The sequence below is a fragment of the Antechinus flavipes genome, chromosome 6, assembly GCF_016432865.1.
Source record: "Antechinus flavipes isolate AdamAnt ecotype Samford, QLD, Australia chromosome 6, AdamAnt_v2, whole genome shotgun sequence".
NCBI classification, from domain to species: domain Eukaryota; kingdom Metazoa; phylum Chordata; class Mammalia; order Dasyuromorphia; family Dasyuridae; genus Antechinus; species Antechinus flavipes.
Genome location: NC_067403.1, coordinates 77,194,437 through 77,222,331, shown reverse-complemented (window position 1 = coordinate 77,222,331; position 27,895 = coordinate 77,194,437). Strand labels below are relative to the sequence as shown.

Below are 27,895 nucleotides of genomic sequence, written 5' to 3'. Positions count from 1 at the left end.
TGTAGGTGAGATTCCTTTTGTAAAGGAAAATTAGATGTTATTAGGGTTTTTGTCATTAGATATTGAGAAGAGGGAAAAATACACATGACAGTGGTTTGTGTTTCTGGTCATTGGTAAAAGAGATAAAAGACATGATGTAATCTAAATCTTGCTGTTTATAGGGCACCTACTATACTGATCAATTTGTTTTGCTTATATTTTGGAAGTATTTTTACTTTTAAAGAAATTTTATAGGCTATGTTTTGCGAATAGTTGTTTTTGAAAATTTTTAAGTCTTAGAAGTTAACATAGACATAATTTGATGACTTGTGACCTTTAAAATGTAGGTAAGCTTGATATGTAGTTATAGACTAATTAATGCTTTGCTTGTGATTCATGATTTTCCTCTTATTATTTTTCATTATACATCTTAAATAGCATTATCAAAAAAAAAACCTCCCACCAAGAAGGGAGAACCAAAATTGAGGGGTTTTTTTTTTTGGGGGGGGGCACTTTTCCAAATATAGAGTTCATTTAGAATGCTAAATAATTCCATATTAGGTAAAAATCAATATACTGTGTGCCCACTCCCCCCCCCCTTTTTTTTTCTTTTTTAAAGAAAATTCAGTTTACATGTTAGCTAAAAGCCTTGGCACTTAAAATCTATTGATACTGAATTATTTATTATACATCAAATATTATTTTTCTGAAAACTTGGTTTTGTTGTGTCTTATCTAATTTAGTTTAGTAACGCGGTACCATTTTCTTAGCGGTGAGCAATCATGAGTTCATATGTTTGCCTCTTCATATGAGTATAAACCCCATATGAACTGAGCTTTTAAAGTACTTAACTTGATAAACCTTTTTTGAGACCTTATTTTTTGAGCTATCATGATTTTATGTCTTGGCAAGAAGAAATGTCAATGATACCTTTAGCCATAGTGTAAAGCTTTCTTTTTTCTGTTTTGGCTTACATAGTTTCTTTTGCATTGACAGATGAGCTATTTTCAAGTTGTTGCCCAGATTTAAAGTGAGAATTTTAGTAGAATGGCCAGAATCAGGGGCTCTTAGAAGAATCCCACAAGCTAGCAGCAGAAGCAGTTTGTGTCAGTGGGAATCACACTTTAATAAAGAAAGCTAAAGCATATGTGTGGTCACAACCAATCCTTGTCATTACGCCATGAAAGCCTTGGGATTTGTGATCAAAGCATTGGTCTAATCCTGTATTATGGGATAACCTTACATTGAACCTTTAAGATTTTTATTTCAGAAGATGATCCACCACATTCTAGACTATGTTACCTGCCTCAAAGTCCTGACCACCTAGTTAAACAATACAGATTAAAACTATTTTCATTAATTGAGAAGAAAGTACGAATTATAAATGTCTGACTGTTTGTCTGATAGTGTTATTTACTTATCGGTTCAGCTTTTTAAAAATGCTGAACATGTGTTTTTTATCCCCAGCTGAGTCTTCTCTTCTGACGAATATAAAACATAATTCAGTTTGTAAAATGCTTTATAAGTATTGGAAAAACATGAACTTTGACTTGGTTAACCAAATTTTCTGTGTCAAAGTAGATGGTCTTTGAGCTGCTGTATTAAACAATGTAGTCTAAACAGGGCCATTGCTATTTCTTACAAAGTAGCTCTAATGTTATAATTGTGTTCTATTATATAATACAAATGATATTTAGAGCAATTTTAGAACTTCATTGTCAACATTTCAGTGCTATATATGTATAACTTAAAATATAATTGTAAGTCTTTCTGAGTATTTAGATATGTGTACAAATATTTTTTCTGGGTCTCTAATTTACTTGTAATCTATTATAATGTTATCATTTTTATTATCCATCAGTATATTAACCAAATGATGAGAAGATAGTTTTACTTACACATAGTAAGGTGACTGAAATGGATCCTTCATGTAAAATTTGATTTTTCTCAATTATATTTGGAATTATATTAGCCTCTTATTAATTATGAAGTATATGTGAGTTTTTAACATGTTCATTGGATATATACTTCCTCCTACAGTCATATGCATTTAGAATGTATATCTGTAGGCTTCTTGAAAATCCATGTTAATATCCTTCTTCAGCATTAATTGCTTTGAAGCATTTTCTCTTTTTGGGAATTCAGTGTTGTTGTTTGTTTTAATCGAGCTGTAAAAGGGAATCTTTCCTCCACTTGGGTAATTTCTTTTAAAATAAAAAAGATATAGTTATATTTACTACATATAAGTAACTGCTTGATTCTAAGTATACATATTTGTATATTCACCTATAGTATATATAAAATGTTAAATATAGAAGAATGTCATCTATTTCAATTTTTTTATTCTAAAAAAAATGGATACACAATATCCAGTGACAGAATATAGCCATCAGCTGTGCTGTAAGCCCTCATCCTCCTACCACTATTCTCCTGAATTTATTTAGCTCTAAATCTAGCTTAGATGTAGCTCTTTCGCCTTCATGCCAAAATGCACTCTCCCTAAATTAGATAGTGGGGTGAACAAATTGATTTATTGCATGGTTGTCTCATGGGCTTACTGTGTTTTTCTTTTATTTTGCTTCTACTATCTCCACATTTGTTTCTCTTCCCTGTGTCTAAAGAAAGCAGTTTCAAAAATTTACACAAAAGTATGGTAGTGATCACTGAAAAGGTTATGATATGTTAAGCTTAGCCGAATGAAAAAGTTCATTGAAGGGAAGAGAAAATATCTTGATGTTTTCTAATGAAAAAACTGTCTCATCATCAGAATATTCTTGGTATATTTAGTAATGTGGATTTTAGACAATTACTATCAAGACAAATTAGGAATCATTATTGAAAAATATTGTGTAAAACCAGCTAATTGGTAAAATCATAGAATTTAAGAGTTAGGGACAGTGTTGTTAAAAAAGGGAGAATATAGTTTACCTTTTAAAATTAAATTTTGTGGCATGAGATGATAGTATTAACTGCCTTACCTCCATAAATGGCACAGATATGTGATAAAGATTGAAAGTGTTCCAGACAGCAAAATGAGATAGAATTGAGACTTAGCTTTGGAAATCATTCAGTCATCTCAATTTTCTTATATTAGCTTTGGAAATAGCTGGGTTAGTTTGCATTGCTTAAGATTTTGGGTAAAGGTAAAAAGTTGAAAATCTACAAGAAGATTTTTGCAGGTTTCAGGAGTTATGACAAAAAAGAAAATGCTTAGTTCAAGGAATCCAATCTAAATAAATAGCTAGCTCTGCAGAGGTGGTAGTTATATCCTCAATATAAAATAGTTCTGGGAGGGATCATAGTATGAAGAAATATTTTTTCAAAGAAGATAGATAAATAAATGTCTGTTTAAAAAAGAGGGAAAAAAAGAAGCTTTACGAAGTAATAGTAGTCCAAAAATAAGCCATTGTCAGAAAGGAGTTCTCACCCTTTGGTAGAATATATATTCCCATATGTTAGAATACCATTTAACATCTTACTCTTCCAAGTATTTAGTGTTACTCTGATTAGAAGTGTTTTTTTTTTTTTTTTAAACTAATCACTACTGGATTAAGCCCAGCCAAATTACCCAAAAAATGTTAATTTGGTTTTTTTTTTATTTGTTGCGAATAAAAAGATCCTTCCCAAATACTATCCCAGATAATATTCCTAATGCTAGGTCTCATTGAAAAAGAGTATTAGGCATGGACTCAGGAAGACCTGAGTACAAATCCAAACTCAGATATTTACAACTCTGTGACCTTGAGCAAGTCACTTAACCTCTGTTTGCCTTAATCCATTGGAGAAGGAAATGAAAAACTGCTCTAATATCTCTGCCAAGATAACCTCACAGATGGTATTAGTATATTGTAGTCCCTGGGATCCCAAAGAGTCAGGACTAAATGACTAAAGTGCAACTCTAGTTTGTATTTCCAGCAAAACACACACACACACACACACACACACACACACACACACACACACACACGCACACAATGCTCTCTGTATTGTAAGTACCTAATTATATGTTAATATGAAACATCAAATAGCAAGAGTCATTAGACAATAAATTATGTGATACAGAATCTAAATATGGTAGGAATTCATAAAAGAAAGAACTGGGAGAGCTGAGAGAAGTATGTAGAGGTTTGGGGATTTGATCTGGGCTTTGAAGTATTGTTAGAATTTGGACTAGTGAGTTAACTTCAGGAGAACTTAGATGGGGAATATATAACTAAAGAAAACTAGATGTGAAAAAAAAAAGCTCTGTGGGTTGGAAACTCAAATGTGAATCAATAGTATAACCAGAAAAGCAGTTATAAAAAGCCTTAAAATTTCTTAAGAGAAAGACAGTTTTCAGAATAACGGAGGCACTAGTCACTTGGTCTTTAAGCGTTTATTAAATACTTAAAATGTGCCAGATTCCTTTCAGAGGTTAAGAATACAAATGGAAGGAAAAATACAGTCCTTGCCCTCAGAAGCTTACCTTCTAATGGGGGAAGACAGCACATAAGAAAGGAGCTGTAATGGGAGGCAGAATTTGTGATTAAGAACAGAATTTGCAAAACCTACCTTTAATTTTAATAAAACAAAAACCTTCTCAACAGAAACATTTAAAAGTAGAATGGGTGGTCTTCTTAGAAGGAAATGGACCTAATCTTTTAGCTCTTTAGGCAAAAGTTGGATTTGATTTAGTTGGAAAAGTTGTAGATGGAATTTCTTGATCAGGTTTAAAACCTTTAAGATTCCTTCTAATTTTTAAATTCTTATGTTTTTTAAGGAGAAAAGGGAACATTCCAAGAAGTGAACAAAAAAGGAAGGAATATACAGAAACAGAAATTAATTCATGAGGCAATAAGAACAGTGTCTTAAATACAATAGAACCAACCTCTTGGGAAGTGATAATAAACGAATGAGTACAAATGAAATTAATAGAATAAAAAATTAAAAACACCTACTATTTGCATATCTCATAGGGTCATGAACTAGGCACTGGGAATATAAATACAAAATAAATTATAGACTCTGCCCACAAGAAATTTATATATATATATATATATATATATATATAATATATATATATATATATATATATATATATATATATATATATATATATATATATATATATATATATATATATGTCAAAATGTATTGAGTGCAAAGGAGAGATCCAGAAAAAAAGTGATAAAGAGGAAATCAAAGAAGATTTCAAGAAGAAAATGGTATACAAGTGAATCAAGAAAAAAGTGAAGGATTTCAACAGACATAAACTAAATCGATTTATACTGAATAATCAACCAGATTTTACTAAGTACCTAATATGTTCAGAGCACTATGTTAGGAGCTGTTCATAAATATATATATATATATATATACACACACACACACACACACACACATACATACACACGCACATATATATACTACTCTGCCTTTACTTTTAGTTGATTCACATGACAGTAGAAGAGGCAGGTTATATAGACGTAAAGACAGAGAAGGACAAAACAATAAAGGACTACTTAGATTCAGGGAAAGTAAGGCAGCTACAGGTCAGGAAGGGCTTCCCAAAAGAAAGTAAGAGTTTAAAATGATGGGGACAAGACAAGTAAAGTGAATGATGCTTAGTTGGATAGTAGTATTTATATGGGGTAGTAATAACAGATGAGATTAGGATGGTCCAAAAAGTCCATGTGGAAGACCTCAAATGCTACTTGTGGTCAACTGTCGATCACTTGGATTTGATCTGTGAGCAATTAGAAATTACAACTTTTTTTCTCAGGAATTAGATGAGAACTGAGGGGTTGGGGTTGTGATACAGATATTCAGAGATACCAGACCCCCAAAGCCACACTGGCTTGACCCCTTCACAGTAATCTATCTCCTGCTCTCAGCTTTTTCCTAGAGAGTCTTAAGCTTTCTTTTCTTTTTTTTTTTAATTATAGTTTTTTATTTAGAAGTTATAATCATGGGTGATTTTATAGCATTGACAGTTGCCAAACCTTTTGCTCCAATTTTTCCCCTCCTTTTCCCCATCCCCTCCCCTCTAGGGCAGGTTGACCAATACATGTTAAATATGTTAAAGTATAAATTAAATACAAAATAAATATACATGTCCAAACCGTTATTTTGCTGTACAAAAGGATCAGACTCTGAAATAGTGTACTATTAGCCTGTGAAGGAAATCAAAAATGCAGGCGGACAAAAATAGAGGGATTAGGAATTCTATGTAATGGTTCTTAGTCATCTCCTTAGTTCTTTCACTGGGTTCAGCTGGTTCAATTCATTCCTGCTCCATTGGAACTGATTTAATTCATCTCATTGCTGAAGATGGCCAGGTCCATCAGAGTTGATCATCATATAGTATTGTTATTGAAGCATATAATGATTTCCTGGTCCTGTTAAGCTTTCTTTAAGGCTTAGGTGATACCTTTTCCAAAAAGTCGATCTTGATCTTCTCAGTAAATTGACTTTTTATATATTTGGTATTTATCTTGCACTTATCCTTTTTTTTTTTCCACCCTTCTAATTATATAAGTAAGGGCAAGCATGTTGCTTATTTGTCATTATATCCCAACCCCTTATATGTTAGAGTTCAAATGTTGGAGTTTGTTCTTCTCAGAGCACAGCCGGTTTAGAGGCTTGGAGCCCTTCGGATGTCTCCAAATCCAAAGGTTCTGTCCTTCAGCCTCTGCCTCTGCTTTCTTCTGCCTCCAACCAACACAGAGATGGAAGGTCTCTCTTATCTCCTTCTGGGGAGCCCAGCCACCAACTTGCCGCGGAGAGAGGGCTTCTGGCGTAGCTCCACTGAAATCCGTCAAAGTGTTCTCTGCACAAGAGTCGTTCCTCTCGAGTCCAGCGTGATCAGCCAGCCAAGAGGAAAAAATGTATTCTGCCATAGATCCCTCATCGCTGGCTTTTTATCTGCCTCTTCTGAGAGAATGGGATTATGGGTTTTCTCCCATAGTGCTCTCTGGCCCAATGACTTTAAGGGAGGTGTGAACTCCCTTGAAGTTAGAAAGTGTACTTTGTGAAGCTAGCATACTTGTGGACTCCAATGAGTAAAGGTGTGAACACAAGCCTTGTCTTAATTAGTTCTACTTAATACCTTGTTTCAGGTTCTGGCCAAAACATCTTCTTGTAAGATTAGATCAACTCTAATTACTTAGCAGTTAGTAAGGATTCCAACATCTCCCCCTTTCTTTTGTTTTAAAACATAGGGGGTTTCTGAGGGGGTACACATAAATCCATCAATATGGGCCAGAACTTTGTAACAGATATACATGGTATACATAAATCCATCAATATGGGAGGCATTATACATAATTTACATGAGCACATAGCAATATAACACAGGCTAGTAGTAATGTAACAAGTAACAAGAATCAATCTGAAAATTTACACATGTCCATAAGTCCTAGAAACAGTCCAATAGGATTCCATTGTCCATTAGTTCATGTGCCAGGAATCTAATAATTCTTATGAGCACAATCAGCAACAGAACCACCCGATATTTCTTGGGTCTTCTCCTTTGTTTCAAGGGTCTGCTCCATCTTTCTGCGATGGACAAGGCAAATGCGGCTCGTAGGCACCCATCTGATTCCTTCTCCACCTGTAGAGATGCAAGCAAATCCTCTCCCCAAGCAGTTAGCCTATCTGGTCCCTTCCATTCACCACTTTCTGGGTCTCTCCACATCACCTGGCGATTATCTAAAGATAGTGGAGCTGCTCGCACTGGACACTGCTCTTCTGGTGGGTTATAAAACCTGTCTGCTGGAGCCAGTGCATCTTTATCAAAGATTAAAAAATTAATGGTATAGAGAACTAAATTTAGAAGTTCTCTAGGGTTACCCGTGGCTCCCCCTTTCTTTTGTTTTTGGAGGAGTGTCTTAATGTCTCTGTTTCTTCTTTCTACTATTGCTTGACCTTGAGGATTGAAGGGTATGCCAGTAGTGTGTAAAATTTTATACTGTGCACAAAAGTGTTCAAAATGTTTGGAGGTATATGCCGGTCCATTATCTGTTTTTATTTCTTGTGGCACACCCATAATTGCGAATGCTTGAATGAGGAATTCAGTGACCACTCGGGCTGTCTCTTTTGCTGCTGGTATGGCAAAAGTGAATCCTAAAAAGGTGTCTACTACAACATGGATAAAAGACAGATGACCAAAAGATTTATAATGGGTCACATCCATTTGCCAGATTTCATTGGGTCTCAAACCACGAGGGTTCTTCCCTGGAGGCAGTGTAGGAGCGTGGAAGGGAAGGCAAGCTGTACAGCTTTTCACTATGCTCCTAGCTTCTTCTCTTGTAATCCCAAACTGTAAACGCAAAGTTCGAGCAGCCTGATGGTATTTAGAATGGGATTCCTGGGCCTCCTGAAATAAAGGCGTACTGGCCAACATAGTTAAAAGGCTATCTGCCTTTGAATTTCCATCAAAAATAGGACCTGGAAGTCCACTATGTGAGTGGACATGCAAGATATAAATCTTTTAAAAATTGCATTTTAAATACCATAATGACATTATTTAAGATATCTTTTTTTTTTTTTTTTTTTTACTGATGTGCATGAAGAATTGATCTTTTTCTTCTCAAAAAGCAGCCAGGTGATAAAAGTTCAGATCTTTTATTATCTCCAATATAGCCCGGTTAGCTTAGAGGCCTATCTCTCTTCTTGGTTCCAAGAGCTCTCTCCGAATGTTGCCAAATCCAAAAGTCTGGTCCTTCAGCCTCTGCCTCTGCTTTCTTCTGCCTCCAACCAACACAGAGATGGAAGGTCTCTCTTATCTCCTTCTGGGGAGCCCAGCCACCAACTTGTCGCGGAGAGAGGGCTTCTGGCGTAGCTCCACTGAAATCCGTCAAAGTGTTCTCTGCACAAGAGTCGTTCCTCTCGAGTCCAGCGCGATCAGCCAGCCAAGAGGAAAAAATGTATTCTGCCATAGATCCCTCATCGCTGGCTTTTTATCTGCCTCTTCTGAGAGAATGGGATTATGGGTTTTCTCCCATAGTGCTCTCTGGCCCAATGACTTTAAGGGAGGTGTGAACTCCCTTGAAGTTAGAAAGTGTACTTTGTGAAGCTAGCATACTTGTGGACTCCAATGAGTAAAGGTGTGAACACAAGCCTTGTCTTGATTAGTTCTACTTAATACCTTGTTTCAGGTTCTGGCCAAAACATCTTCTTGTAAGATTAGATCAACTCTAATTACTTAGCAGTTAGTAAGGATTCCAACACTTATATAAGAGCACATAATAGGTGCTTTGTTGAATGAATTCCTTACTTTCACACTATAAAGAAGCTGAGGGACATTAGTGGAGCAGGTAAAGGAGAAAGAGCCAAATCTGGAGGAGGGAAACCAGATGCAAAAAATTGGAAATCTGAGAAGGAGGCTGGATTGGCGAGGGAGAATTTCTGAAATAAGAAAGGTGGCTTCCTGGGAGACTATAATTCAGTCTGAAAGACTGAAATTAAATTAAAAAGATTAGCCAAATGAGAAAGCAAGATGGTCCAATGGATAGAGCTCTGAGCCTGGAGCCTGAGTCAATTTTGGCCCCAGATATTTACTTACCTGTGTGACTATGGGAACACTTAATCTCTGACTGCTTCTGTTTCCTTAAGTATAAAATGGGAATAATTATAGCACCTACCTCCCAGGATTGTTGGGAGCATCAAATGAGATTATATTTATAAAGCTCTTGGGACAGTGCCTACCAAGACATAATAGGTACAACTGCTTGTTTGCTTTCTTCCTTTCTCCTCTTCTTTCTTCCTCACTCCCTTTGTCCTTTCTTCTGTCTCCCTTTTCTTCCCTTCCTTCCTCCCTTCCTGAAAGGTTAAAAAAAAAAAAAAAATTAACATGCCAAAGGATACCAAATAGCAATGCTTGCCCTTCTGTGGATGTTATTCAATTTATAAGCTTTTAAGGCTTACTTAGATTACACAGTCAGCAACATCTTAAGTGAAACTTCCCAATGAAGTGTTAACCTACTATTTTTGTTAAATTTTTAGTATTCTTTAAGTGAATTATCAGGTCTTTTGCAAAAGACTTTGGCTTATACTAATTCTCTCAAGTTCTTTTTCTTATTTATATAGTTAGCATATCTAGAAACATAGCTGAAAATAAAAGTGACAATGGACATCTTTGCTTTACCCCTAATCTTATTGGAAAGCCCTCTAACATTTCTCCATTACAGGTACTACAAGTTTTTTATTTTAGATAAAACTATTTAGCATATTGTGAAACTCCCCATTTATTTCTATTCTTTCTAATGTTCTTAACATATAAGTATATTGTATTTTATCAAGAGCTTGGTATATTCATTTTTTTATTATTTTTTCTTAATGTGGTCTATTATATTTACATTTTTCCTCCTATTATACCCACAAATAACTTTGTTATAGTATATAATTATTTCAGTATGTTTTTATTGTCTCTTTGAGTATATATTGTTTAGTATCTTTGCATTGGCATGCATTATATATAGTAGTCTATGGTGTTTTTTTTTTAATTTATTTCTCCCTACTTAAAGTATGAGAACCATATTTATCATAGAAGAAATTTATAGGATCCCTTCTTTGCTAACCATGCAATATTAGACTTAGTTGTTCTTTCAATGTTTGATAAAACTCAATTGTAAATTTTTATGTTCCTGAGGAAATTTTCCTTGAGAATTGCTTTATGGCAAGTTTCTTTTCCCTGAAACTGGATTACTTATGGTCTCTTTACTGTTCTGTCAGCTTTAATAATTTATATTTTTGTTAACATCCATCACATTTAGATGATCAGTTTTGTTGGTTTATAATTTGGTCAATATTTTCTCCCAATTCACTTTTTTTTAAATTGACAATTTGGATTTATTCTCTTTTTTTAAAATCAGGTAAGAATGCCTTTAGATGATCAGTTTTGTTGGTTTATAATTTGGTCAATATTTTCTCCCAATTCACTTTTTTTTAAATTGACAATTTGGATTTATTCTCTTTTTTTAAAATCAGGTAAGAATGCCTTATTTTATTTTTAATTTTTCAAAAAGCCTCCATTTCCCTTTGAGTTATATGCAATTTTGGTTCTTCTGAAATCATGGTAGTCTATGATTCGTAGCTATGGAACATCATCTAGAGACTATTGGTGTTTTTTAAAAATGGTCTTTTGAGACTAAAAAGTAGCTTAGAATATTTGTCTGTGCTTACACTGTCTTTTCCATAATCAAATCCTGAGTCCAACTCCTATATATATCAGCAGAACTTTACTTTTTGGACACCAGAGTTTATTAGTGGAGTTCATAAGCTTCTTATATGTCTTTGAATCCTTTAAAAAGTTCTTTTTATAAAAGTACCAGTGTGCTGTATTCAGATCATTTTATTTCTTCTCTTCCTCTTCTCTCAGCTTCTCCTCTCCTCTCCTTTTCCCCCCTTTCTTCTTTTCCTCTACCCTTCTCTCCCTATTCTCATCCTCTTTTCTCCTCTTAAGAATGAAATTATAAAGACTCAAAGGGAAATAATTCGAACAAGAAAGAAAAAAATGAGTATTTCTGAAGACACTAATATAGATGTATGGAGAATTCTTCAACTAAACTAAATTTAAAAGAAAAAAAGGTTCACAAGCCCAAAGCAAGACAAAATAACAGAAAAGAAATATAAATGTTTAGCATGGTAAAAATGTCAGGAATGCCAAAGCTCAGAATGAGCCCAGTCTGGTGACAGAAGCCAAAAACAACCAAAAAAGAGGCATGAATTAGAACGAAAAGAGGGATCAAACAATAGAAACAACTTTTACTTTGGGTGGATGGGACAATGATCAATCTGTCAGTAATTATTTATTGTTAACTATTTTTTTATTCCTATCAGGCATTGTGGTAGATTCTGGAGCAAAAAGATTTCTGTCCTCCTTTGACCTTTACCCAAATACTCTGTATCACATTTCCCCACTTTTATCCTGAGTCTCTGCACATGATTTATCTTCTTAAATGGATAAACTCTGATATATGTGTATGTGGGTATACATGTATCTACATATCTATGTATACACAGACATATGTATGTATAATGTGAAAGTTCTTATGAGTTACAGGTAAATCCTGAGAGTCTTCCTCTCCCAGATTTATTTACTTAGGTTTTTTTTTTTTTTTTAATTGTTTTTGGTGGGGGGAGGGAGGGGGAGGAGGAAGAGGTGAAAGAAGAGAGTCTCTGTCTCAGTCACTCTCTAATCTTAATCATGGAATGGGTGCAGCCTCATCAAACTGAGACCTGTTGAAGATCTTAGCTTAAAAAAGCCAGGTCTGCTTTTAATACTCCCTCTTGGCCTAGCAAGGTCCCGTGGCCTCTGTTCTCTGAGCCCAGTGGAGGAAGCCCCATCCAGAAAGTCAACATGTCTGTTCTTGAGATCTAAGCCACAGAGATCTTCAGTCTCATAGAAATCCTTCTATTGAAGTTGCAAAAGGTCTCATCTGAGCTGCTCCTGGGCTGCTCCTACCAGCACCCACAAAGCCCCGGAGCACTGAGACAATGATAAGAACCACTATATGGGAAAAAGTGTCTCAAAAAATGGTAGGACATATCAATGAGTCTAGTGCCCTGACCTTGATTAGCAAGAAACTGAATGTTGTTGAATAGGAGAAAATCGGTAAGTTGATAATAGAGATGAGCAGTTCTAATAATAAATCTAAATGTGGTACAAGTACCATATTGGGAGTGTTTCTAGCTGTTTGTAAAGCTGGAACTGCTTAGAGAGGTGTCTCCCTGTCCCGCCATATCACTGATCTTGCAAGCAGTGATGAAGTCATCCTTTCCGTTCTGGCCTTCATTGTGATCTGGTGGTTCCCATGCTAGTGCCATGCAGAAGTTCATGGTCCTCCCTTGGAGCAACAACCTTCAAGGAGTCCATACCCAATGGAGCTGAGGTCTGCCACCCCCTGAAGAGTGTGATTAAGCCGAAATATGGACAGATGTCACTAATGGAGGGGATGAGGGTGGCTTTGCTCTAATATCCTGGAGAATAAAAAAGCCCTGAAGCTGCCAAAGAATGCTACTGGTAAAGCCAACTACACTAACAAGATGGTAATTGGCATGGATTTCTTGGGATCTGGGAAATATGGCTTGGACTTCAAGTTTGCTGATGATCCCGGCAGCTACATCTCTCCTTCTGAGCTTGGGGACCTCTCCAAGACCTTCATCAAGGAGTGCTTTCTATTAAAGATCCCTCTGGTCGGGATGATGGAGAAGCTTGGAAGGGTTTACTGCCACCACAGGCATTCAGGTAGTAAGGGATGAGGGAGAACAGTCCCAAGGGCATTGAAAAGACTATGAATGAGAAAGCCTGCAGCTGCCTCCTACTCAAAGTGAACCAGAGTGGCTCCATGACTGAATCTCCCAGGTGTGCAAGCTGGCCCAGTCCAGTGGGTGGGGAGTAATGGTTTCTCATTGTTCCCGGGAGACTGAAGATAGTTCCCGGAGACTGAAGATAGTTCCATTGCAGACCTGGTAGTGGGTCTCTGCACTGGGCAGATCAAGACTGGTGTCCCCTGCCAACCTGAGCATCTAAGTATAACCAGCTTCTTAGAAAAGCTAGGCAGCAAGGCTGAATTTGCCAGAAAAAACCTTGAGGTCAGGTAAACTCCTTGGCAGGGAGGCCTCCGAGCTAAGAGCTAGCAGGCCCCACTCACCTCTGTAGAAGTCTGCTCCTGTTCCAAGAATGGACAGCCCCAAGTACTAGATCAGTTTTGTTCTGGCAACAAGGGCCTCTACTGTTTTTCTTCCCTTTCCCCTCCATCTTTCTGGAATGTTCTCACTGCTATATTAGAACTTCTTTTTTTTTTTTTTTTTTTCTGTTGTTACTTTTTAAAAACTACTTTTGAAAATCATATTTTTATGTTTTTTTATTAAAACTTTTCATTTTCAAAACATATACATATATTTTCAACATTCACTCTTGCAAAACCTTGTGTTTGAAATTGTTTTCCCTCCCTCACCCTACTCCTTCCCTTAAATGGCAAGTAATCCAATATATGTTAAACATGCAATTCATCTATACATAATTCCACAATTATCATGCTGCACAGGAAAAATCCAGATCAAAAAGGAAAAAATGAGAAAGAAAACAAAAAGCAAGCAAACAACAAAGTGAAAATACTATGTTGTGTTGCACACTCAGTTCTGACAATCTTCTCTCTGGATGCAGATGGCTCTTTCCATCACAGGACCATTGGAAGTGGTCTGAAATACCTCATTATTGAAAAGAGCTGCAGCCATCAGAACTGATCATTATATAATCTTATTGTTGCCATGTACAATGTTCTCTGGGGTTAGAACTGTCTTATCAGAGATGGTACCTGATCATCTGCATCTGATACTCTGTCAGAAGACCTTAGTGTCCTGTGGCTAAGCTAGAATGACCTTGGTGTTGGTATGTGGAGCCATATACTTGTGATTTAGTCCCCAGAGGCCCATATAGGTCAGATCCTTAGTGGCTTCTATGTGCAGAATAGAAGTATTCAGTAACCCACTATAGGGAAAAAGGCCAAAGTCTCCCACTGCACCCAGGCCATCTCCAGTCATCCTGATCAATATCTGGCCACTGAATCTAGATGACTAGATGAGGCAGGTGACCTTGTACAGCCTTCTCTCACTTCAATCCAATTCATCTGCATGTCATAGCATCCCCTCTCGGATATCATGGTCCTCTTTGAGAACAAAATACAAACAACAACCATACAATCATCTTCCCATGTAGAGATGTAAATAGTTTAATTTTATTGAGTCTCTTAGGATTTTCCTTTCCTGTTTACTTTTTTATGCTTCTCAAGTCAAATTTTCTGTTCACCTCTGGGTTTTTTTATTTAAGAATGCCTGAAAGTCCTTTATTTCATTTTCCCCCTGGATGATTGTACTCAGTTTTGTTAGTTGATTCTTGGTTGTAATCTTAACTCCTTTGCCTTCTGGAGTATCATATTCTAATTCCTTTGATCCTTTACTATAGAAGTTGCTAAAACTTGTGTTGTCTTGATTCTACTCCACTATACTTGAATTCTTTCTTTCTGGATGTTTTTAATATTTTTTCCTTTATCTAGGAACCCTAAAATCTGACTTATAATATTCCTGGGAGTTTTCCATTTTGGTATCTTTTCAGGAAATGATGAAAGAATTCATTTCTATTTTATCCTTTGTTCTAGAACATCAGGACAGTTTCTTGACAATTTCTTGAAAGATGATGTGTTGGCTCTTTTTTTATGGCTTTTAAATAGTCCAATAATTTTTAATTTGTCTCTCCTGGATCTATTTTTAGGTCAGTTTTTCCAATGAAGTATTTCACATTTTCTTCTATTTTTTTCATTCATTTGTTTTTATTTTATTTTTCTTGAATTCTCATAAAGTCATTAGCTTCCATTGTTCAATTTTAATTTTTAAAGAATTATTTTCTTCAGTGAGCTTTTGTACCTCTTTTTCCATTGGCCAATTCTGCTTTTTAAAGCATTCTTCTCCTCATTGGCTTTTTGTACTTCTTTTATCATTTGACTGATTTTGGTTTTTAAAGTGTTATTTTCTTCAGTATTTGGGTGTGTGAGAGTGCTCTTTTATTAAGCTATTGACTTGTTTTTCATAATTTTCTTGAACTACTCTTAATTCTTTTCCCAGTTTTTCCTCTTTCTTTTTTACTTGATTTTGAAAATCCCTTTTGAGCCCTTTCATAATCTGAGACAAATTCTTATTTTTCTTGGAGTCTTTGGATGTTAGCTTTGACTTTGTTAGTGTATGTTTTGATCTTTTTTGTCATCATAGTAACTTTCTATAGTCAGAATTTTTTCTGTTGTTTGCTCATTTTCCCAGTTTATTACTTGGTTTTTAACTCTTTGTTAAAGTAGGGCTCTGCTTCCATCATGGAGGGCATACTGTCCTAAGTTTGAGGATTTTGTACATCACTTTTCAGAGATACTTTTGGGAACTATAAGTTTTCAATTCTTCCAAGAAGGTGTAATCTGAGAGATGCTTGCTCTTCTTGGCCTGTGTTTTGGTCAGTGAATGACTAGAAGCACTCTCTTCTACACTGAAGCTGTGAGGAGGGTCCTCATTTTTCTGTGGCCACAAGATCTAGTGTGCTAGTGCTCCTCTTTACTCTGAGATCTCCCAGAGAGTCGATGCCACTGCTGCTCCCTAGGCCTGCTGGGTGGTGGGTCTGTATGGGGGCAGCCTGGGCTGGACTGTGCTCCACTCTCTCACTGGGACACCAGACTTTCCCTGCCAGCTTTCTTTATAGATAGATAGATAGATAAAAGCTTTTTATTTTTCAAAACATATGAGTGGAAAATTCTTTAACATCAGTCCTTGTAAAATCCTATGTTCCAATTCCCCCTTCTTCCAGCACCTCCTCCCCTAGATGGCAAGTAGTTCAATATATGTTAAACATGGTAGAAATATATGCTAAATCCAATATATGTATACATATTTATACAATTATTGTGCCGCACAAGAAAAAAAGAAAAGCAAAATAAAATGCGAGCAAACAACAACAAAAAGAGTGAAAATGCTATGTTGTGAATCATACTCAGTTCTCACAGTCCACTCTCTGGGTGTAGATGGCTCTTTTCGTCATGAACAATTGGAACTCCCTGCCAACTTTATAATCTCTCTTGGTCTGCAAAACTGTCTCACTTTGCCTTTGTGAGTCCTGCCAGTGTAAAATTTGTTTAAAAATAATCATTTAAAGTATCTGGAAAGGATTGGGAGAGATCTCGGGTAGGTTCCTGCCTTTACTCAGCTATCTTGGCTCAGCCTCCCATAGTGACTCCCCTGAATTTTTTTGATAATAAAAGTCATTGATAAAAAATGTTTTGAGAATGCTTCCCCAGTATGTATGTTTTAACATATGAGCTACTCTATTGATAACTATATACAGTAAATAAACTTTATACAAAAGTAGACATGAAAATGATACATTAAGTTTATGAAATAATATTTGATTCTTGAGTAGATAAAGAACCAGTGGAGTTTATCAGGTAGCAAAGTAAGTTGATCTTAATTGTGGTCTTGGAAAATCAGTTTGGCATCTATGTGGAGTATGAATTGAAGGGGAGAAAGACTTGTAGTTAATAAATCAATTAAGAGGCTATTCCAATTGTCCACGTGAGAGATTTTGAGGATTTGAACTAGGATGATAGTTGTATATGTAGTGAGAAAGTGACGGATGTGAGATGTGCTGATAGAATAGATAAGATAGGGCAAATGATTGGTTATGTGGATTATGGGGTGGGGGAAAGGAAGAAATTGAGGTTAGTGCTGAGGTTGTAAAAACTATCCTGATTTGAAAGATGATGGTGTTTTCCATAGTAATAGGAAAGCTTAAAAGAAGATAGTTTGACTGGAGGAAGAAAATGTAATACCTGTGATTCGTTCACAGCCATCCATTTCTTTTCTCTTTCTGGGCCTTGCTCTGCCCTACTCAAAATGAAAAAAAAAAGGCTTCTGGTAGCCACCTGCCAGGGCCATAGCTTGGGAGTAATTTGGCCATCAGGTGAAGAAGGTGGAATTTTCTCAGTGCTACTATGAAACAATTCATAAATGGGTGTATAAGGATCTCTCACAATAAAAGAGAGGGAGTTTGGAGTGATATCAGTTTAGGTCTGTGAGGCAAACTCCATGAAAATAGCTGTCTTCCTACTGCTTTATTTATTGTTTATATAACTTAACATATGATCAAGATTCCCCCTCTCCCCCGCCCCCTGAAATTGAGATAAGATGGCCTCTTGAGGGCTTCTAGACTCCATTTGGAGACACTTCCCCAGATCATCTAGAATGGTGGTATTTCTATGATCAATTCAACAGACAATTGTATACAATTTTGGTGGAAGCCAATTTTTTTATACAATTTAGTTCAGCAAACATTTTTTAATTCATTATTTACCAAGCCCTATGTGGAGGTTAATGAAAAGATTTTCCTCCCTCCAAAAAAAAATTCTGACTAGAGAAAGTTTCAATGGTGACAAAGATGATCAAAACACACTTAGAAAAAGATACCAAAGTCAAAGCTCTGATATCCAGAGACTCTAAGAAAAATAAGAATTGGTCTCAGGTCATGGAAGAGCTCAAAAGGGATTTTGAAAGTCAATTAAGAGAGATAGAGGCAAAATTGAGAAAGGAAATGAGTGACGCAAGAAAATCATGAATGTGGCTATTTTTTAGAAAATGATATCTTTGATGTAAAAATTGAAAGGTTTTATGTGTCTGTTTCCTCCCCTGTAAAATGAGTTGGAGAAATGGTAAATTAGTATTTTTCTTAAGAAAACCCCAAATGGAGTCACAAAGAGTTGGGCACACTAGAAATGACCAAACTGAATTAAACTTGCTTTATAGAAATGCTGTTGTCTCATTCTGTATAATATAGAATGATCATTGAGCTTATAAAAGACAAGTTTTCAAACTCTTATCATCTATAAAATGTGACCTTAGATAGTGACCCTAAGCAAGTTGAATAAGAAATTTACTTTTCTGAATTGTAACACATGGAAGAAGGAATGAAAGGAGATGACAATATATATTGTACCTATATCACTGAGTTGTTCTGAGAATAAAAAAAATAAGACATATAAAACATTTTGCAAACCTTAAAGCCTTATGAAGTTATTATTATTATTGTTGTTGTTTTATAGAAGAAAAAGATATTTTTATTTGGGGGACCTGAAGCAGTTCAGTGAGGTTATGAATCATCTTTCTATTTAAACAAGTATTGATGATGTGGGTGGGGGGGGTTTCCTCTCTCTTTTTTTACTCTTTGTGCCTCATGTATTGAAAGTCATATGTATTTATAAGAGCTAGTTCTTTTCATTTGATAAAAGAAGCAAAAAAGCAGTACTTATTTTTTAATCCATCAGAAATGTATATTATGATACATTGATGTTTAAAGTATCTGTGTCATATATTATACTAATATTTATATTATCAGTGTAACAGCAAATACATATAATTCTTCTAAAGAATGAATATATCTTTCTTTCTTATTCTACACCAATTATACTTTCTAAGATAAAACTCAGTAACTTTGGTGTGACAACTACTTAACTTATCTTTAAACTTGTAAAAGTACTTTTTATCCCTTCTCCTTCATTTGTCTAGTTTAAATAGTTTCCAGCCTCTTCTCACCAGGTACTTGTCAAGCATTTGGTAGATAAGCTCATTTTGACTCTGCTTAGTTAATTAAGGTGATTGTAAACAAAAGATGTACAATTCAAAGTCAAGCCGAATTTCACATGGCTGATGGAGGTGATAATAGCTTAATTCCTGCTTGATCTTTCCTGTCTTTGCTCTGGCTAGCATACACTGACCTTGTCCACAATCGGATGACCTCCCTATTTTACTCCCCTGTTTTGAAAGCTGCTCTTGCCATAGCTAGCCCTGAGGGGGTATCTGGGAGACCACTGATCCACTGACCCATGTCAAGACTGGATTTTTAGTCTGATCTACTGGGCCTCTGACAAGGTTACATGTTGGACTTACTGAACATAAAAGCCAAAGAGCCTGCATTTTTTGGCTTCTTAAGTGACATACACATTGTAAAATATAGGAAGAAAATATAGTTTTATTTTATCAATTTCCTATGAAATTCATTCCCTAGTTAATATATAAATTTTTAAAGTGACCAAATTCTACCTAAAATATCCCCTCTTTTTTCAGTTCGTAAGTTTTGCTGAAATTTCTTAAAACTGAATTTAAATATTTACAGATTTAAGAAATTACATAAAAACATACAAATAATATAATTTGACATTTTTCAACCATAAAGGAGTAGGTTTTAAAAACTCTTATTGTGTCTTATTTTAAGGAAAAATCCATTATTTCCTTTTAAAATCTTAAGACAACATTATTAGTATATATAATCTTATAAGTATTCAAAGCTTATATATTTAATTTTAAAATTGTGTATTTGTATTTAGAAGCATGTCACAAAATGTTTCCTATGTATAGTGATTCAAGTTTGGACAAGATCTAATAGGACTATCTTATCTGGATAGATAAGAAAATAAAGAAAAATATTTTCCACTTGCTCTTAGTTTATTCATGCCAACATTTCTTCTTCCACACAATAAGACACTATCACTTCTTTGTGTGATTAGCTATTCATTGTTCTATAGTTTATAACTGACATTCCCTCTTTTTTTTTTAATGTAGGAATTGATCCCTGAATTTTATTATCTCCCTGAAATGTTTGTCAACTTCAATAATTATAATCTTGGAGTGATGGATGATGGGACAGTGGTGTCTGATGTTGAACTTCCTCCGTGGGCCAAAAGTTCAGAAGAATTCGTTCGCATAAACAGATTGGTAAGATAGCAATCATGACTTTGTCTGTCAAAGGCCAATAATCTTAAACCATCTTTCATGTGATGTATAAAAATTAACCCAGGGTCCTTTTGTACAAAGCTGAATTTGCTATAGATTACAGAATGAAATACCATTCTTTGATGCTCTACTTTGTTTATATTAGCTTATTCTTTTCATCTGTGTGTGATAACTAAGAATTATTCATGCCCCTAGAATAATGAGGTTGTTACTTTTTGCAAATATATTTTTCCTACCAAAAATGCAGGGTTTTTAAAAATTTACAAATATATAGTACTACTATCTTTGCTTTAAGTTGAGGAATCTGTACATTTTTGATATGTGAAACATAATTTTAGATTATTTCCCATATTTTGTTTTTTGAAAATATTTCTATAATATTTAAATATGTGAAATCATTTACTACAACTTAAGATGCTTAGAGGATATGTGATGATAAGTATCCTATTCCTAGTTATTTAGCCTTTGTGCTAATTCTAACTTTAATAAAGAGTATCTACTGAGTGTCCTTTTTAACATCTGATAGAAATTTCACAACAGTAAACCAGGCTTTTATTCCTTATATTTAGTTCAGATTCTCTTAATAGTGTTTTTTGTAATTATAATATTAGAAGTCCAAACTAGTTGTTGTAGCTTTCTATTTGTTATTGAATAACAAAATATTGAAATTTAGTTGTCTAAGTAATGACTTAATTTTTTAATTAAACCCTTCTCACTTCTTATAGCTCTATTTTTATTTCCCCTGACTGCTTATTTCAGTCTTGCTATTCCTAAAAGTTGTACAATGTAGCATATGTAAAATGCCAGTTTTTACTAAATACTTCAAAAGATGCTCACTATATCGTTGTATTTAAATTTAGTCTTCAAAATATAGCTTTGCAATGGGTAAGAAATTTTGAACCTTTGAAATGTGTTAGTGGTTTCTTTAAAGGAAAAGTGTAGATAGGAGAGTTGACTTGGTGTTTTCATTCTTCTCTACTTCCTCTCTTGAGGGAACTCTTAAAAGAAAAATTAATAATTGTGATCACAGCCATGTAATTAATGAAACATGGGGTTTAAAGTTAATTTGAAGTCTAAAGGGAACCAACTCTTTAAATCAAATGAGCATATATAGTGTTGCTAAACATGCTGGCGGGGGTTGGGGGAAGTATGTTATAGTGAAGTATTCTTTTTGGCTTTACAGTGAACCTTGGCTGATAGTCATGTTTTAAAGATTTCATCTCTTATCAGTGTTTTAATTTGACAACTTGAAGGATTTAGTAGTTCATCTTGTGAGCTGGTCCTCCTCCTCACTCCCCCTACCCCCATCCTTATGCCATACTCTCCTGAAAATGGAAAACTAGTAGGGAATATTATAAAGTGGCAACTTACCAACCAATTCAGACCAATTCAGATGTTTGTTGAGAGCCTGTGCTTTTATGGAATTGTCTGTTTTGTAGTATTCTATAATATTCAAATGCTTCCAAATTTTGTTATGAGTTTTAAAAATCTGAAGTGCTTGCTTGGTTTTTATTTAGTTTCCTTCTGTCACTTTCACAGATGTTGTAATTTGTTCTATGATTTTTCCCCCTATTGTATAAGGGCATTAGATATCAGTAGCAAGTCAAGTGCACAAGCAATTTTCTTTTGGAACTAGATGAGTTTTACAACACTAGTAATTTTTTGTCCCTGATATTATTTTGTTGATTCTACGACAAAATTTGGAAGTCCAGAAAATATGATATAGAAGAGTTCAGGTTGATTTTTGTTTTTTTTTATATTTTCTTTTAACTTCCTAGGACGGACTAAATAATTAGTATTGTATTTTATGTATCTGTTAACATGTTATCACAAGAGGTATTTTTTTCCCTCTTTTGCTTTTTTGGTTTGCCTCTTCAAGTCTACAGATTTTATGCAATGATTGTAGCTCATGAAATGCATACTACTTTGATCTGTGACCTTTTTGTGGTGCTAATCGGGTTCCTGATATCATTATACCTTGCTCATTAATCATATTTCCTGCAACCCGTCAGGCAACCAGACAGCCCAAGTCCCTGTTTTCAGCCCTCTGTTGGCAGGTTTCTGCTTTTCCAGATTATTACAGTGCGATACTTTGGCTTCTCATAACCAGAGCCACATCAAGCTGTGTGCTACAATTAAAGTCAGATGGTCCTCAGGTTGAACAGGGATATAGTGTTGCAGCTGTCTGTCTTCCTGGAACAGACCAGCACTAGGAACAGATGATATATAGGACAGTGAAAAATAACAGATTGTACAGTACCAGGTTAGTAGCAGGGGATCAGAACATTAATTAATGGACATACTTATTTTAAATTGATACACAGCTCATCATTTTAAAATACTGTAGAGCACAAATGTTAATTCAAGAAGATAGAATAATTTTTAAAGATATGTGACTGTATTTTGATTGATACTGTGTTTGGCAATTCTTATTTTGTTTATTTTTACAAAAGGAGAATAGTAATTCTGTGGTTAAAGAGCTGATATAATCATTGTAGGAGGGTGGTATTTTGCTAGTACTTAGCTAAACATTTTCATTTTGCAAGAAATGCAATATTAGAATTTTGGCCAAAGACCCAGATACAGATATTCTACATGATTTGAAAGTAAAAACTAAAAGGTAGATTTTTTTCTTTCATGGGAATTTCCATTGTTCAGGGTATTTGTAATAAAAGTAAAATTGAATGTGATTCTCCATTTTGGCTGGTCTTATTTTCATATGTTAAGAAGATTGAAGGTCTTTGATTCCAAATACTACAGAGAAAACAAATGAGCAATAGAATTTGTGAAATAAATGTGAAATTCCTTAATTCACCACTATTAATTTAGGACAGCTATAGACTTAATTCTTTATACAGAGAATCCTTGTATAATTTCAAGAGATAAATTTAATTTAGAAAGCCAGACTAGGCAATAACTCTTTAGAAAGCGTTCATAACCTGAGATTTAGGAATTTTTTTGATATTTTGATAAATGAACTAGAGTTTAATTTTTTCCTTTATGATTATGTGTCTTTTTATGATTTAAAAAAAATTCTTCTAAAAAAATCCACTGACTGCTCCAAACTGCCAGTGATAATGCTATGGAAATTTTTAAAGAACTCTTGTTTTAGAGTCTTTTCTAAAAATATACTTTAATAAAAATAAGTGAAACTTTAGTCAAACTGATTAAATTAAAATAAAATAGTACTGTTTCACTTAGGGAAACCTGTCTTCTTTCATACTTTGCTCCTCAGTTTTCTTTGTAATGAAAAGAATTGCCCCCAAAATGAACTGTAATGAAGGCAGAAATGCTAAGAGTTTTTATTAGTATTTGGTTAAGAAGATATAATATTTTGAATATGAGGATCTGGACTTACTAGGGGTAGTTTTAGGGAGAAGAAGAACCTCTGAAGAGAATGTCATGAACTTCAGTTAACTTAAGTGGTCTTTTGATGCCAGAGGTCAAAGTTTTGAAGAAAGATAGAAAGTTTTAGAGGCCCCTGCATGTTAGAAAGTGAAGAAAAGAGGGAGAGGGTTGACAGGTTACAGGCCCAATTGATCAAGATTGGATCAAAGGAATGGTAATCAAAATTTTGTTTGCCTAAAACAGAGACTATTGGAACACTCTTATTCCTTAAGAGTAGCATTATTGGTGGTATTTTTTTGGCAAAAGTTAGGAATTAATAGCTGAATTAAGATTTGGGTGATCATAGTTTTAACATAAAGCCTAGAAAGAAGTCCATGCTTCTTCCAAGGATGAAAAAGGAACTAAAGTTTAAAATTTGGTCTTGGACTGGGAGGTAAGAAGTAAAATGAACTTTACTAGAAAGGACAGTAATCCTAAGGATTAGGGTTAGAACTAAAGGTTCACAGAATAAAAGGGGAATGAAATAGGAAAAGTCCAGAACAGATGATTTTAATACTTTAAACTTGTGGCATGTAAATTGAATAGTTTGAGACTATTCTGTTTATTCTTTATAGAATTGGTTCTCTAAATATATGCATACATACATATGTATATATGTCTGTGTGTGTGTGAGTATTGGAAAAAAGAGTTGGAGCTTGAGAAAGTTCATATTTCCATGACATATCATTTATGACATAGAATGATATAATGAGCTGGGGGGGAGGGTGGTAACGAGGAAGAAAGGGTGGGGAAGAACATCATTGAATTAGTCAGAGAGTCTGGATTTGAGTCCTCCTTTCGCCATTGTCAGTAAACTATGGGACCTTGACCCAAAGGGAAGTTTTTTGTATATCGGTATTTAACAAAAATGTATTGTTAATCTAAACAAAACAGAATATTTGTAAGTAATGTTTAAAAACATCTTTATAGTATTTTGTTTATAATGACCACTTCAAATATTAATGCTACTTTTCCTTCTACTTCTTTCTATTTGAACTTAATCTGAATGTGCATACAACATTTTACATCTGTAACATACTCTTTTCTCTATTTTAAAAAATGGACAGAAATCTCTTTTCTCTCAACCCACAAAAATTTTTTTAAAACAAATTTATGTAGTCAATGATTTATTAAAGATATATTTAGTTTTGTACCTTAAGTCTATTATCTCTCTATAATAATAAATATTATATTTTATAATATAATAATAAACATGGATAGCATGTTTCATTATCAGTCCTTCTAAATCATGAATGATCATTGTGTTGATCTTGGTTCTTAAGAGTTTTAAAAATTGCTTATAGTATTGTTATTATTTGTTTAAAATATTCTGGTTCTATACTTTATTGAAGTCCTCATTTTTTGTTTTTATAATATTGATATCATAGTAAAAATTGTTCTTTGTGTTTTTCTTTATGTTCTTGAAATCATTATTTCTTCATTTATTCTAGTGCAGTAATATTCTTATCACATTCCTATATCACAGCTTATTGAGCCATTCCTCAATTTGGGGCATCCCTTTAGCTTTGAACTGTGTTCATCCCCAAAATATAATAGTCTATTTAGTTTTGGAAAGAACCTTCATAATTAGATGGCTAATTAATTTCACCTCAATTCTATAGTTATATATTATGGCACTTGGGATACAAAGAAAGGTTTCCCTGTCCTAAAGGAGCTTTTATTAGGATAGGGATAAACTATGTAAATAACCATCTAAGTAATGAGTGAGTATAAGTGAAAGGGATAATGTGAGTGTATAGTTACCTAATTTGTATTTAGGGGTTTGGGAGGGGAAAAGAGAGAGAAAGAGAAAGAGAATGCAGGATAATCTCTAAGGGAAAATTATAGCAACTAGAATAATTGGGAAAAACATTCTCTAGAAAGTAGGATTTGAGGTGAGAGTTGAAGGAAGTAGGGAAAACTGAGAAAGGGAGCTTTGCGGTCTTAGGTGAAGTCCATGAACGACCATGAAGAAGGAAGATGGAATTGTGTGTTCTGAGGAACAGCAAGTAGGCTAGGCTAACATGACTGGAGTGAAGAAAATATGACAGAATTAAGTTGGAAGAAGCCTGGAGATGTTAGGATAGCCCAGGTCATGAAGAGCTTTAAATACCAAAGAGTTTATATTTGATGCTGGAAGTAAAAAGGAGCCAGTGGAGTTTATTGAATAGGTGGGTGCTCTACTAAGATCTATCCTATAGAAAAGGAAAAGAAATGTGAGGGTAAATTGTCATAAGCTTTTAGCCATAGGATCATGGGAAAGGCCTGGAATGATAATGGCACCTTCAAAGGAGCAAGTTCTTTATATTTAGCAATTAGTAGATATTGTCAAACTATCCATTATAATGTTTTATGTTAGAAACTTTGAAAAAATATTTAGTTTGATGGATTTCAAATATTTCTTTGCATAAAAGATACTCCTAAAAGTTGAAAACACATACATGAAAGGGAAGTATTACAGGCTAGTGAGTTTACTATGTGAAATATAATTGAAAAATGGTTCATTGCTTTTTGTATATTTGGGGAAATAAGATGCTAATATATCAAACTACTGGCAGCCCTTAAATCCACTAATTTAACTTCTTTGGAGTACATCTGGAAATGTTGTTTTCTTTAAGAAGGAAACGTATAGCTGCTTTATGCAAAACAGTATTTTTACGCTATTTTTTCAAAATAGAATATGAATGTATGATAATAATTAACTTGTGACAATGTAACAAAACCCAAGGAACTAAAATTGAATATGTCTTCTATTCCCATTTTATAGACTTGATCAAATCAAAATTTGATGTAGTGAGAAATTGCTTGCTTTTTGGCTTTTGGTGTGTCGATGTTCATCTATTGAAGTTTTGCTTAATCTAGTTATTCTATACTGTACCTCTTTAGCTTCTATTTCTTTTACCTTAAATCTTAGTCTGTATCACTTGTGTACCTCTTATATTAAGAGACGTATTATTTTCTTTTCTGATAAGGAATATGTGATAAAATCTTGATAGACTTTTTTTGTTTCTGTTTTAAGCTTTTTTCTTTTGAGCTGTATTTTAATTTCATTGTTATTTAAAAATTTTATTCATCTTTGTAACAATCAACAATAATTTATAAAATACTAAAGTTGTACCAGCTCTGTTTTGAATGGTGGAAAAACAAGGACAAAAATGAAACGGGTCTTGTTCTGGATGAATTGCCATTCTTTTAGGGGAATACTTATCAGATAAATGCCATGTAATTTCAGACAGGAAGCACTAGCATCTGATTGGATCAGCAAATAACTTCATGTAAGAGGCACTGGAACTGAGGTTTGATGAAAACTTAAGCTTCTAAGAGTTGTATATTCCTACAGTATTAAAAATACCTTGAACCAATTATTATATGCTATAAAAGTTTAATTTGGTTTTTATTTAATCCCTGATATTTAATTTTGGTTTATGTGATTCACTTTCTCTTTCATGTTGGGCTTTTTATCGACACCTCTTCCTTTGTTCTATCTTCTTCCCCCATATAAATTTCAATTGAGAACTTTCATTAATTTCAGTTTAGTTGAGGTTTTACTATGCTAATTTTTTATTGTTGCATAGTTCAATAAAGATTTATACCTTACATATAAATTTTTCTATGTATGTATAAGTGAAATAAAAGTATAGTTTATTTTTTTGGATGATTTTTTTTTTCTCAAGACCTGTATAGATTGTGTTTTTTATTTTATTTTTTTTAAAACATAAGATCTTTGGGGAATTATATCAGCTGCCACACTGAAAATGAAAAAATGATAATATATTAGTCAATTAACAAATATCAGAATTTCCTTTAAATGCTGTTTTTAAGTATTTTCAGATTAAGCTGTTTCCCCAGCTCCTTGCCCTCATGGAAAAGTTCCAGAGAAAAGGGTTATTGGTGATAAGAATAATTCTGTCTCATGATTATTTGTTAAAGTGCTCTTGGATTTTAGGTGTTTTGCCTTGGCAGGATCACAGGAACATTATTTTTTTTAAGATTCAGTTTTATTTTTTTCAAGTACTAGAAATCTATTTTCTCCCTCTGTTCTCTCCCTAACCCATTAAAAAAGAAAAGCTCTCAGTCCATCACTTCTCTTGTCAGGAAGTGGGAAGTATGCTTCATCTTAGGTCCTTTGGAATCATGATTAGCTATCACATTGAGGATATTATTTAGTTTTTTGCATTTGTTTCTCTTTACCGTGCTATTATTATGTAGGCTCTATTTATTTCATTCTTCA

General features: G+C 34.2%; 1 protein-coding gene and 1 pseudogene across 1 annotated transcript in view; both read left to right on the top strand.

Moving 5' to 3' along the window:
* The window catches only part of LRBA (LPS responsive beige-like anchor protein), a 745,582-nt gene that overhangs the window by 569,382 nt on the left and 148,305 nt on the right, over positions 1-27,895 (top strand). Inside the window, exon 46 of the mRNA XM_051966352.1 lies at positions 20,107-20,259. Within this exon, the coding sequence (XP_051822312.1) occupies positions 20,107-20,259 (153 nt within the window). The remainder of the gene's footprint in view (positions 1-20,106; positions 20,260-27,895) is intronic.
* Positions 11,246-13,682, top strand: LOC127541199 (alpha-enolase-like; annotated as a pseudogene).